Genomic DNA, 14145 nt, shown 5'->3' with positions numbered 1-14145 from the left:
ATTGATGCTGTTTTGAAGGCAAAGGGTGGTCACACCAAATATTGATTTGATTTGGGTTTTCCGTTTTGTCGATTAAAAAAAAAAAAACTATTAGCACTTCTATTTCTGAAAGCATTCTTAATTTACAGTATTTTTCCACGCATGCCTAAAACTTTTGCACAATACTGTACTTCTGCTGCAGCTATGCAACATTAGTGGGCTCCCTCGCTGGTGCTGCTATCTTCTCCCCAGCTTCTTCCAGGTTTGGGGTCTTCGGCCATCTTGATTGGTCAGCGCGCAATCACATAACTACTGTGCATGCAGAAGAGAGTTAAAGTGGTTGTAAAGGCTCAAGGTTTTTTACCTTCATACATTCTATGCATGAAGGTAAAAAAACCTTCTGTATGCAGCAGACCCACCCTCAGCCCCCCTAATAATTACCTAAGCCCCCTCTTTGGCTGAGACAGCAGCAAGTGAGCCAATAAGGAGAGGGAGGGGCAGGGCCGAGCCACTGCTCTGCGTGTGAATGGGCTCGCAGAGCAGTGGCTCAGGAGCACATTTGCTTGTGTGCCACCATGGCATGCTGCTTGCTCTGGGGGTACTAGGCAGGCGGGAGGGGCCTGCAGCATCGGTAGGGGACCGAGAAGAGGCACAGGGCAGGTAAGTACAACATGTTTGTTATTTATTTTTTAACTTGCCTTTAATATTACTTTAAAGTGATTTTAAAGGCTTTTACTTTAATACATTCTCTGCATTAAGGTAAAAAAAAAAATCTTTCAAATATTGCTGTCCCCCAGCCCCCCCCCCCCCCCAAATTCTTACCTGATCCTGATCTTGGTCCAGTGCTGTGCCTGAGAGCAGTGGCACTCTCTTCTTTTTCTCTCCTTTCTGGACATAAAGATAGCAGAGCGAGCCATTTTGCTCCTGCGGCTGTCAGTAAAATCCAGAGACGGGGACGGAGCTGAACCACACTATTTGTTTCTATATACGCACACATCCAGGCTGAGTGGTGAGGCTGCAGCATCTTCCCACAAAGCAAGCTCCTTCTATGAGGACAAAACTCTAGGGGAAGAGCAGACAGTGCAGTAGTGGACCCGAGAAGAGGAGGTTCAGGGCTGCTCTGTGCAACACTATTGCACAGAGTAGGTAGTATGCCATGTTTGTTATTTTAATTTTAAAAAAATCTATTGTGAGTACTTGAATTCATCCTGGCACAAAGTGTACAGTACAAAATAGATTGTAGGTGGAAGATAAGAATCCTTTTTGAAGAATAGTCTAGATCAGTTTTAAGACAGTAAAAACAATGGAAGATGAGTGCTGCTTCTTTGCTGTACATTGCAGTAGTTTGCACTTTGATGCTTACGTTGAGTAAGCCCATGAGTGTGTTCACATTGAATCATTTTAAAGTGCAGCAATTTCAATATAAACCTGAAAACAATTCAAGCTTTTGAGAACTTTGAGATTATGTTTATTATATTTGTCATTCCCAACACTATCACCCCACCTGCAAGTGCCATAAACCAGATTACAGTTTACTTTATTTAAATTAGTCTTTACTGGTAGTATTACACTGGGTTGTATGATTGACTTAACAGTAGACGTCCACTACTGGTTCAACAAACTTCAGAATTTCAGAGTGGTGGCTGCAGGCAGAAGTTTAGCAGTCCAGTTCAGCAGGCAGAAGTTTAGCAGCCATTTTTTCCAATATTAAGCCATCAGATTGATAAGCAACTTTACCAAGATTTCAAAGAAGGCAGACCCTGCAAAAGGATGATGTTATATAAATTATTATATACAGTATATTTGTGGCATATACAGTTAGGTCCATATATATTTGGACACAGGCACAATTTTAGTTTTTTTCAGGTATTTATTAAAACATATTCAAGCTATAGTTCTATAATGGATATGGGCTGAAAGTGCACACTCAGGTTTGAGGGTATGTACATCCAAATTGGAGGAAGAGTTTAGGAATTACAGCTCTTAAAAGTAGCCATCCCCCCTTTTTCAAGGGACCAAAAGTAATTGGACAATTGAACCAAAAGCTGTTTCGTGGCCAGGTGTGGACTACTCCTTCGTTATTTCTTCATCAGTTAAGCAGGAAAAAAGGTCTGGAGTTGATTCTAAGTGTGGTATTTGCATTTAGAATATATTGCTGTGAACCTTCATCGTGCGTGCAAAGGAGCTGTCCATGTAAGTGAAACAGGCCATTGTAAAGCTTCAAAAATGAAACAAATCCATTGGAGAAATCGCAGCAACATTAGGAGTGGCCAAATCAACAGTTTGGTACATTCTGAAGAAAGAAGAATGCACTGGTAAGCCCAGCAACATAAAAAGGCATGGACATCCACGGAAGACAACAGTGGTGTATGATCGCAGGATCCTCTCTATGGTAAAGAAAAACCCATTCGCAACATCCAGACAAGTGAAGGACACTCTCCAGGAGGTGGGCGTTTCATTGTACAAGTCTACAATCAAGGGAATACTTCACGAGAGCAAATGCAGAGGTTTCACCACAAGGTGCAAACCATTTATAAGCCTGAAGAATGGAAAAGCCAGATTAGACTTTGCCAAAAAACATCTAAAAAAGCCAGACCAGTTCTGGAAAAGCATTCTTTGGACGGATGAAACAAAGATTAATCTGTACCACAATGACGGGAAGAAAAAAGTATGGAGAAAGCTTGGAACAGCTCATGATCTAAAGCACACAACGTCATCTGTAAAACATGGTGGAGGCAGTGTGATGGCATGGGCATGCATGGCTTTCAGTGGCACTGGGTCATTGGTGTTTATTGATGATGTGACAGAAGCAACCAGATGAATTCTGCAGTATCTAGAGATATACTGTCAGCCCAGATTCAGCCAAATGAAGCAAAGTTGATTGGACGGCACTTCACAGTACAGATGGACAATGATCCAAAACACACTGCAAAAGCAACCCAGGAGCATTGGAAGGAAAAGAAGTGGAATATTCTGCAATGGCCGAGTCAATCACCTGATCTCAACCCAATTGAGCATGCATTTCACTTGCTGAAGGCAAAACTATAGGCAGAAATACCCACAAAGAACAACCCAAGACAGCTGCAGTTAGAGGCTGGCAAAGCATCAGAAAGGAGGAAACCCAGTCTTTGGTAATGTCCATGGGTTTCCAGACTTCAGGCAGTCAATGCCAGTAAAGGATTCTCAACAAAATATTAAAAATGAACATTTTATTTATGATTATATTTATTTGTCCAATTATTTTTGAGCCCCTTGAAAATGAAGGGACTATGTATAAATGGTTTCAGTTCCTAAAATTTGTACTTGATATTTATGTTCAACCCCTGGAATTAAAGCTGAAAGGCTGCACTTTATTTTGATAGCATACAGAGCGAAAATTGTGCCTGTGTCCAAATATATATGGATCTAACTGGTCATGTAATAAAGAGGTTATGTTTTTGCCTGGGGTAATGTTGTTCAATGTAAAAAAAAGCAATGTATATACAGTATAGAAACAATACTTAATGTATCTATTATACATCTCTATTATGCTATCTTATCCTGCAGTGGATTTTCATTGTATTTGCATTATCACAGAATTCTAAAATGGCTGCTATTATTGTTATTTTCATTAAGGAGGTCATTTTAGGTCAGATTTTATTGTGTCAAATAAATGGAATTTGCAGTTGAAGATTTGCTTGGTTAGATCATGCGGTTTCTAGCTTTTCAAGTTATCTTCATACACATAGTCCAGATGGTTTTCTTTCTGGAGACATAATCTCAAGTGTGGTCACTGTATTCATACGCTCTACCACCCCATTTACTGCACACATGTTTACTAACAATTAGTTATAGCAATGTGTACGTGTATCTGTGTTTTACTGGTAGTTATCACTTTAACCACTAGGCTACAGGGCACTTATACCCCCTTCCTGCCCAGGCCAATTTCCAGCTTTCAGCGCTGTCACACTTTGAATGACAATTGCGCGGTCATGCAACATTGTACCCATATAACATTATTTTTATTTTTTTTGAGACAGATAGAGCTTTCTTTTGGTGGTATTTGATCACCTCTGGGATTTTTATTTTTTCTTAAACAAACCAAAAACCACTGAAAATTTTGAAAAAATAAACGTTTTTGTTATACAATTTTGTAAATAAGTGATTTTTCTCCTTCACTGATGTGCGCTAATGAGGCTGCAATGATGGGTACTGATAGGCTGCACTGATGGACACTGATAGGTGGCACTGATGAGGAGGCACTGGTAGGTTGCACTGATGGACATTGACAGGCATCACTGATGGGCACTGAAAGGCAGCACTGATACATGACACTGATATATGGCACTGCCTGGCACTGTTAGGCAGCACTGACTGGCACTGTTAGGCAGCACTGACTGGCACTGTTAGGCAGCACTGACTGGCACTGTTAGGCAGCACTGACTGGCACTGTTAGGCGGCACTGATGCGCACTGATAGGTGACACTGACTGGCACTGATAGGTAGCACTGATCGGTATCACTGATAGGTGGCACTGATTTGCACTGATGGGTGACAATTAAAGGCAGCTCAGATGGGCACTGATATGTGGCATTGATGTGCACTGGTATGCACTGATATGTGGCATTGATGTGGCACTGATGAGCACTGACTACTGGCACTGATGGACACTGACAGGTGGCAGGTGTACATGTCCCCTCCGCGGAAAGTCGATTACCGGCTCTCCTTTCCTCTGTCAGCGTGACAGCTCGAGAGGAGAGAAATGCCTATAACCGGTATTTCCGTGTTTACATGTGATCAGCTGTGATTGGACACAGCTGATCACATGACTGAGCCAACATCTTCGGCTCTTTCCGTGATCCGCTGTGTCCGAGGGACACAGCGCACCGGCGATCGCCGCGCTGCGTGCTCCCTGAGCCGCGCATGCGTGGTGAGATTGGAAGGACGTCATAGGACGTCCTATCAGAACGAGAGAACCATCTTGCACCATCATTGTACTATATGGCGGGCGGAAGGTGGTTAATATTTGGGTTTATATGTGCTTATAGCTAATAGAATTATACCTAAGGGTCCTAAATTATCTGCAATAGGTATTAGTGATTGTTGCCAAAATCAGTATTCAACTTTTACAGGCCAGAACTTGCAGACTGTAGGGAATGCTGATAGGAAATGCTATTTTCAGCATGTCTTATTTCAAAATGCTATTTTCAGTATGCCTTATTTCTGTGTCAATTTGTCATGCACATGCAAGCTTTTCCATGATGGAGTGAACCAATCTGTCACTGCATAATGCACTGACACCTCTGAAGTTAAAAAATGCTAAGATAATGAGGCTGATTTAAGATGTTGAAAATGTTCACGCAATAAATTGTGTGAATATTCACCTCAGTTATCCAATCGTGATAAGAAAATCCCTGTTCACATACTGTGTCTGCACATGATTGATCATCCTTGACCATTTAATGTGCGAACATTCTCAGCAACTTTACTAAAAGAGTCTCTTGCTGGGAAATTTCCAGAAACTAATTTGTAAACTTTCCTAAACAGAATATCATCTACATTGAATACAGTTTGAGTATCTTTATTTAATAATTAACATAGTTCAAAGTGAAGAAACCCATGACAACCAGAGTACAAGGCAATGGTCCTCATGGCATATGCACTGCATCAACTTGATTGGAAAACCTTTCTTTGGCTAAAGAAACCCTGCAGTGTTTACTAACAAAGTTTGATGATTGTCCCCAACCAGAAATACACTGCACATATGAAAGCTGTAATAGCATTGTCATTTTCCATGTACAAATTTCCTGTATGGTACTCAATATTCCAGTGAGATATACATTAATTATGCATTAACATGCCTTTGTAAGCAAGCATTGGAATTTTCCTAACACCATTTTGTACGTTTATTGTCTTGCTGTTTTCATGGAAAGCTGCAACATATTGCAGGCTTTGTGTGAATATTACTCTGTGATATATTACATCAATGCATTCAAATATAGTCTAGTCCAAAACAAAAAGAAATATGTAAATGTAACACAGGGACTCTCAGTAACATTTATAAATCAGTAGTTGTCATGCTTTAGCAAGAAACAAAAGTGTATGGTTATAAATGGCACCACTTCTTCCATTACATTATAAAGCCCAGCCTACCATAAAACTTAAATAAGTAACCCTAATATTATTAAGTACAGCAGAGAATAATGAGGCTTAGGACTTTCAGAAATAGCTCTCTGCTAAAGTGAAAATGTTTTATGCATAAGCATGTCAGCTATTATTGGAACATATAAGACGTTCACTGAAATCCATATTTTAAAAGAAAATGCGACAGGAGTATTTTCTTTCCTTTATCGGATTTATTCTTGCAATCTATTGCAGCAACAAAGATATAATAATAACCTAGGTTTTTTTACATTTACCAACATTCACTAATTGTCTAACAAATGATCTAATTGTTTAATTATCATAGCATTTATTTACTAAGAAATTAATTACATTTACAGGAGGCAGACCGAAAGAGCTGGATTGAAATACTGTATATTAGTGTATTTCTAGGCAAAATCTTTTTTTTCTTTTAATAGTTGGGATGGGTTATACACTCTGTCAAGTTTTTATTGTCCATGTACCCATAGGGAGATTCACCTCTACTTGTGCTGGTGGCTGTTGTCACCGAGAAAGTTAGGGGGAATGCAATATTTTGCGCTTAGGTCCCTTTCACACAGACATCATCTGTTCAGTCACATTTTTTCAAAGAAAAAACAGGTTCAGTGTATATCCATTTGCAAATCCGTCTTCAGTTCCGTTTACCTCTGTTTACATCAGTTTGCACTTCAGTTCAGTTTACACTAGATTTTATCAGTTCAGTTTACATCAGTCTACATCCAGTTTTTCTTAGTTGTTGCAGAGACCAATCAGAGGTAACAGAAGTATAAACTAAAAAATGTTTCTTGCCTAAAAACGAACATAAACAGAATGGATTGCATGCATTTACATCCATTCCATTTCAATGGATCTGGATATTGGCTGTTCAGTTTAAAAAAAACAAAGCAAAAAGTGCCTGAGCAGACATGGGTATAGGTGGAGGATGTAAACGGATGATCATCCATTTACATCCGCCCACCCATAGACATACTGTAGATTGTGGTTCAGTCTGGATCTGTCTGAAAAATGACAATTGGATCTAGACGGAATGCCGTGTGAAAAGGGCCTTAGTCCTAGAAAAAAAGATGAGGAAATATTCTAATGGAAACACAATTTCCAAGGATAATTATGATGTCAATTCCCTTTACTTTCAAAGGTTTCCACTAAATATCTGTTTAATCTCTTAGACAGGAAGTGAAAGGAAATTTCCCCAATAGTATAATACAGCAAAATAAAGAAATTACCTGGCAGGGGTTTTACTCCTGCTCTATCCAGATCTTAAAGGATGGGATTTTTTTTAACTTGTGCACATGCTATGCACGTGGTATTAGGCAAGATTATGATCCTGTATTCATACTCAGTTTTATTTGCCATTGAAAGATACACTATATTGCCAAAAGTATTGGGACACATGCCATTACACGCACATGAACTTTAATGGCTTCCCAGTCTTAGTCCGTAGGGTACAATATTGAGTTGCAGCTATTGAGTTGCACCCTTTGCAGCTATAACAGCTTCAACTCTTCTGGGAAAGCTGTCCACAAGGTTTAGCAGTGTGTCTATGGGAATGTTTGACCATTCTTCCAGAAGAGTATTTGTGACATGAGGCACTGATGTCGGACGAGAAGTCCTGGCTCGCAGTGTCTGCTCTAATTCATGTCAAAGGTGTTCTGTTGGGTTGAGGTCAGGACTCTGTGCAGGCCAGTCAAGTTCCTCCACCCCACACTCGCTCATCCATGTCTTTGTGGACCTTGCTTTGTGCACTGGGGCTCAGTCATGTTGGAACAGGAAAGGGCCATCCCCAAACTGTTTCCACAAAATTGGGTGCAATGAAATTGTCCAAAATGTCTTGGTATGCCGGTGCCTTAAGAGTTCCTGGTAATCGCCAAACTCAGACTCACCCGTCAGATTGCCAGACAGAGAAGGGTGATTCGTCACTCCAGAAAACACGTCTCCACTGCTCTAGAGTCCAGTGACAGCGTGCTTTACATCACTCCATCTGACGGTTTGCATTGCACTTGGTGATGTAAGCCTTGGATACAGCTCCTTGGCCATGGAAACCCATTCCATAAAGCTCTTTATGCACCTGTTGTCATGCTAGTCTGAAGGCCACTCGAAGTTTGGAGGTCTTTAGCTATTGGCTCTGCAGACAGTTGGCGACTTTTGGGCACTGTGCGCTTCAGCATGCACTGACCCTGCTCTGTCATTTTACATGGCTTACCACTTCATGGGTGTGTAGCTGCTGTTTCCAGTTGCTTCCACTTTGTTATAATACCACTAACAGTTGACTGTGGAATATTTAGTGGCAAGGAAATTTCACGGATGGACTTATTGCACAAGTGGCAACCTATCATGGCACCACGCTTGAATTCACTGAGTTCCTGAGAGCAACCCATTCTTTCACAAATGATTATAGAAGCAGTCTGCATGCCTAGGTGCTTGATTTTATACACATGTGGCCATGGAGGTGATTGGAACACCTGAATCCAATGATTTGGAGGGGTGTCCCAATACTTTTGGCAATATAGTGTATGAACTATTACACATTCAGGCTACAGAGTAAAACCAAACACTAGTCAGTAATTTTGGTTGTTGTTTGCTAAACCAAGAGTGACCAGTTGAAAGAGCACCTTTTAGTGCTGGAGAACATTTTGTACATACATGGAAGTGAAAGATTGGCAATGCCCTAGTGGTTTTGTCTGTTTGTTATTAAACGTTTTAGGATATATCAAATGTTGATCATATATCCTACTTCATGTACTGATTAAGCCTAGCTCATTTGTTCCACGTAAAGCTCACCGGTGTATTTTTTCTCTTTTCATTTGCATTTGACTGCTGTAAAAAGGTCACTTTGGGGAAGAAGTTGGTATCACAATGATGATTTAGGTTGCTAAATGATAATTGAACCTGTCACACTTCCACGATCTCTCTTTGATATATTGCCATGGTAACAGGCAACCTATATAAAAGCATGCATAACTAGAGTGGGACTTAAAGTTCGGAAAAGTGTGCAATTCATATTGAGCACATCTTACTCACAAAAGATAAAGCTGCACCTAAGACCTCTGCAGTCTTCAACTCCAGCTCATGGGTGCTCACTCCTCTGTGGTCCATTCCCCCTACATGCAATTCAGCAAAATTCTGGTGCTGTGCAAAGAGTAAAATTATTATTATACAGTATTTATAAAGCGCCAATAGTTCGCTCAGCGCTGTACATTACAAAGGGGGACAGAACATGTGACAGAACAATACCAATACAATGCAAAACATGAGGGGAAATCAACTTTATTGTTCAACACAAGCACTGACACTCCACCCAGGATCCTCTGTCCTGTTTGTTTCGTCACCATGATTAGGCCCCAAAAGGAGACAATCACGTTAGAGGGAGGATCCTGATTAGGGTGTCTGTGCTTGCACTGAGCAGTAAAGTTGATTTTACTCTTTGGAAGTGGTGTGCAGCTCTGTAATTTTGCTGAATAATACTAAGCATATTTTGGAAAGAAATACATAGACAGAGGTTGCTTTTAGTGACTGCATGTCAAAAGAATGTAGTCACTGAGTTCTATAAAGTCAAGCTTTGCCCCACCCCCTTCTACCTTCCAACCCTCTCTATTGGTCAGTGAATCCACCACTCAAAAATAATGGAACAGTAAGAGAGAGAAAGAAGAGGCTTGACTTTTACTGAAAAAGTTTCCATTTTAATTAAGTTCACCTCCTGTTATCTCCAGAATGACTGAGCATTTTCACATGTAGGTTTTTTACTGAAGAAATCAGCATTTTTTTTAACCTATTTTTTCATTTCATGCTCTGTTTATGCTTATGCTATAAGATTTACATTGGTTATATAACCAAAAAAATTGCTGATGGGAAGAATGAAGTACAGTGTGTACCTCCCCTAATTTCTTCCTTCTACATTTATTTACTAATTTGAGTGAATCTGTGCATTGCTTATACATGGTAATGCAACAGGCTTGCTTTAACTCGTTGCCCCTCCAGCTGCATACACCTATCTTTTCTTGGCTCCCTTTTGGCATGTTCATCACTGGTATCCAATAGAAATACTGGGTATTTGCAGGTATGAATGTGCATGCTACTCGCTCCATGTGATGGCTCTGGGCTGAACAGAAGCAAGAGAGTCAGCATGGCAGCCACACAACTATTTCAAGAGGAGAGGTCAGCCTCCATGTTTCTCTTGATGACAGGATTTTGTGAAATATAGGTCACATGGATGTCTCTTTTTGAACATATATGAACTTTTTAATTTTGAACACGATCATTTGACTCTTTGAACTTACTTGCAATGTCTTGGATTTCCTTTTGTTGCCAAAGAAAACCACCTGCTTGGTGAGGATATTGACGATACCTATACCCTATGTAAAACAACTGTAATAAGAGGAGCATCTGTTATTATGTTTTCTTTCATTTGATATTATTTATCCCCTTTATTTTGTAATGCACTTAGCAAACTATTGGCGCTATATAAATCCTGTATAATATTTACCCCAATCAAAAGGTCTTCTGATTATTGTTTGTTTGGGTTTGTTACATTAACTTGATTTATTTATTATTATTTCAGGTACTTATATAGCGCCGTCAATTTATGCAGCGCTTTACATATATATATATATATATATATATATATATATATATATATTGTACATTCACATCAGTCCCTAACCCTCAAGGGGCATACAATCTAAAGTCCCTAACTTACATCCATACATACACATATTAGGGCCAATTTAGACAGGATCCAATTAACCTACCAGCATGTCTTTTGGAGAGTGGGAGGAAACCGGAGTACCCGGAGGAAACCCACGCAGGCACAGGTAGACGATGCAAACTCCAGGCGTGGCTGGGATTCGAACCAACGACCCTAGTACTGCCAGGCAGAAGTGCTAACCATTTAGCCACTGTGCTTCAGATGATTTATGCAAGCACATCAAATATTTGCGAGCAAAGTACAGTAACCAGTTGCAGAGAAAACACATTTATCTATCACTGATCAGACTTCAGTACACAGTGATACCTTATGAGTTGCTCAGGTTACAGCCTGTGTGCATCATCATTGCTCTTTGTAATGCTGTATTGAATAAGCCTGCAAGTGTTTCCTAAAGCAGCAGACTTAGAGGTTGTCTAAATATCTTTATATTGTCTTAACAGTTGTTTAATGTTCAGGTTTAGCTTATTCAATGTAAATACATATTTTCATTTTATAGTAACATGAGATATTTCCAATATTTTTCAGCTTAAGAATGCCAAAGAGGTTGCAGATTCCAATAGCCATGACTACCTCTGTAAAGTAAGTATGACAACATGAAGCCAAACACATTGCAAGCAGTCAGCACCTAGCATCATTGTTTTCCTCACTGTAATACGTCTCACTCGTTGACATTTTAATTCTTTATGAAGTCCCTATGACACTGTAATTCTATGCATTGTTTGCTGTTTGCAAGGACTGCTCATCATACACACTGAGTCGACACTGTTTATGAAACACAGGGAAATAAATCAGCCATTGCTTTGTGATTTGTCACAGAAAAAAGATGAACTGTGTCTGCATAAAAGCTGGAATAAACTCAGTACAAAAATATCCATTATACTGAAAAGCAATTATTAGTTTTCTATTCATTTCCGAGTTTTCCGTTTATTAATTACATGGTTATAAGTAGCATTAATCAGTGGAGGATTTGAGAAACAACACAGAGGGGTACTGTGTTCTGGGAGCTTAACTCATATTTGAGCTATAATTTATTTTGATACATTTAATTGGCTTGTTGGTCGTAGTATCAGGTTTAGGCAAAATGTTTAGGTGGGTCGAGATTCTCTTCTGACTGTATACACAGTTTTTATCATTTACTGGCAACAGTTTGTATCCTAGATCATTTATCAATCCTACCTCTATTAGTTGACTTAAACTGAATTCCATACAGAGGGAAATGCATACTGTATATGGGAGCTGATTTACCTACAAAAAATGTATGTTTCTCCATCCAGTCCTGAGATTTACACAGCCCTGCAGTCAGCACAGCCCTGGTTGGGCAAGAAACCTTCTTTTTCTTTGCTGCAGTTACAAATAAGTAGCACTTTAGGTTTGTCTCTCCCCAGAATATACCTGGACACTGAAAAGAGAAGCACCATGACTGTTAGCTCAGCTCCCTCTCATTCTGTAATTTCTCCTCTTCAGCATGCTCCTTTTTAGCATATGAGCACTGCAGCTCAGCTGTTAGGCCCATTGTACTGCTTCTCCTTCTCCCAGTTTAAGGACTACTATACAGGGACTGAAAAAGGCTGATAGCAAGTAAAATGCTGTTGCTAACACTGCTTGCATTATTAAATACAATATGATGTATCAATAACTGGGGCTAACCGTTTTCAAAGATGCAAGCTTTCAAAACACATTATATTTGAAGGGAGACCTAGGAGACCTAATATAGTTCAAAAATGTGCATCTTTAAAAATTTCAGTTCATTTATAAACAGCACTCAAATTCCAAACTTCTGATTTGATCAGTGGCTAATGCAGTAAAAGACTCTGATACTGTATTGTTGCCTGTAGGGAGCCATTGTGTGGCTCTGATCACAGAGGAGCTGCTGGCAGATAGAATATTTCATTTATGCCTTCACTAAGTTTGCCTATTATAGAACAAATGTTATGAAAATGTTTGCAAGATTGATTATTTGTATAATGTTGACTGATAAAGGCAGTACAAACAGTACATGCAATGCTTTACACATGCCAGAAGTGGTTGATCACTCACCTTTCTGTCATATATTGACAAGGGCATAGCAGTTTACTTCTGACAAGCCACCTACCTGGTTAGCCCACAAATGGCCTTTCATGATTAAAATCAAACACTATAAAAAAAAAGAAAAGTGTAGTTTTAAAATTGGCCTTTCCTTATGTTGCTTTCCCAGAAACCTGTCATCTTCACAGTTTAGGTGACTGAAAATAATTTCTGAGCTGCCCTGGGTGGTAGCCATATTGCCATTACATTGCTGCGTATAAGGTCAATGTAAAGTTGGAGCATATGTGAAATATAATGTGCTGTCAGAGTCAGCCTTTTCTGACACTTTTTGTTTACATGTAAAAATCTGTATTTTTTTGCTAGAAAATTACTTAAAAATACTATATATATTTTTTTAAATCAGAAGCCCTAGAGAATATAATGGTGGGTGCTAATATTTTTTATGTCACGCAGTATTTGTCCAGTGGTTTTGCAAACGCAGGAGTTTTTTTGGAAAAAATACACTTTATTGAATTTTAATGTACAAAAAGATAATTTAATACCCAATTGTTTGGTAAGCAATTGGGTATTATAACAATTGGAACAACATCCCTTGTGATAGCATGGGAAGTGACAGGTACTCTTTACTGAGGTCTATTAGGCATATTTGGGTCAAACCAAGATCAGTATGATCCAATGCTTTTTTCAAGCCATGGATTGTTTACAAACAGCAAAACTGGAAGTGACGAAATTCTCATCTCTTCCAGTTTCTTAGACCATAGAAATGACTGGGGCTGTTCCAGTGTCCAGTCAGCTCTATGGTCAGCCCAGGAAGTCACTTGTAAAAGCAATCCAGCAGCTATTTAGCCAATAGGATTGCTTTACAAAAAAGTCCTCCGCCAGCTCTAAAAACAATACTGGGATGATTTCATCATACCAGTATAACCACTAAAACTCCCGTGACATATGGGCACGTCACTGGGCGTCAAGTGGTTAAAGTGCGTACATGGGCAAAGCACAGGCTGACTTTGTGTGATTTCAAATAGTTGATTTTGTGTGTTGATTCTTTTGAATGAACTGTGATAGAGAGATAGAGAGATAGATTTCTCAAATCGAAAACAAAAAGCACATTGTATAAAGCAGCAATGTCATCCAGCTGGTTTACAAAATTAATTATGAATGATGTATCCCGCAAAGTAATATCCAAAGGAGATTATTTTGAATGTGTGGGACCCTTAATAATTAAAGCAGGTCATTTTAAAGGCGTAATTAAGTCAGTAGATCACATTAATAGCCATTATTGTTATTCAGGAAGCACT

The 14145-nt window shown here is 39.3% G+C and overlaps 1 protein-coding gene across 5 annotated transcripts in view; it reads left to right on the top strand.

The window, feature by feature from the left end:
* The window catches only part of ENOX1 (ecto-NOX disulfide-thiol exchanger 1), a 745756-nt gene that overhangs the window by 703415 nt on the left and 28196 nt on the right, over positions 1-14145 (top strand). For all 5 annotated transcript variants that reach the window (XM_089668837.1, XM_089668835.1, XM_089668838.1 and 2 more), the window contains one exon: positions 11348-11401. In XM_089668837.1, the coding sequence (XP_089524963.1) occupies positions 11348-11401 (54 nt within the window). The remainder of the gene's footprint in view (positions 1-11347; positions 11402-14145) is intronic.

The sequence above is a fragment of the Staurois parvus genome, unplaced genomic scaffold (assembly GCF_062004578.1).
Source record: "Staurois parvus isolate SC_StPar_1 unplaced genomic scaffold, SC_StPar_1.0 ptg000064l, whole genome shotgun sequence".
Classification (NCBI taxonomy): domain Eukaryota; kingdom Metazoa; phylum Chordata; class Amphibia; order Anura; family Ranidae; genus Staurois; species Staurois parvus.
This window is presented reverse-complemented; position numbering and strand designations above follow the sequence as displayed.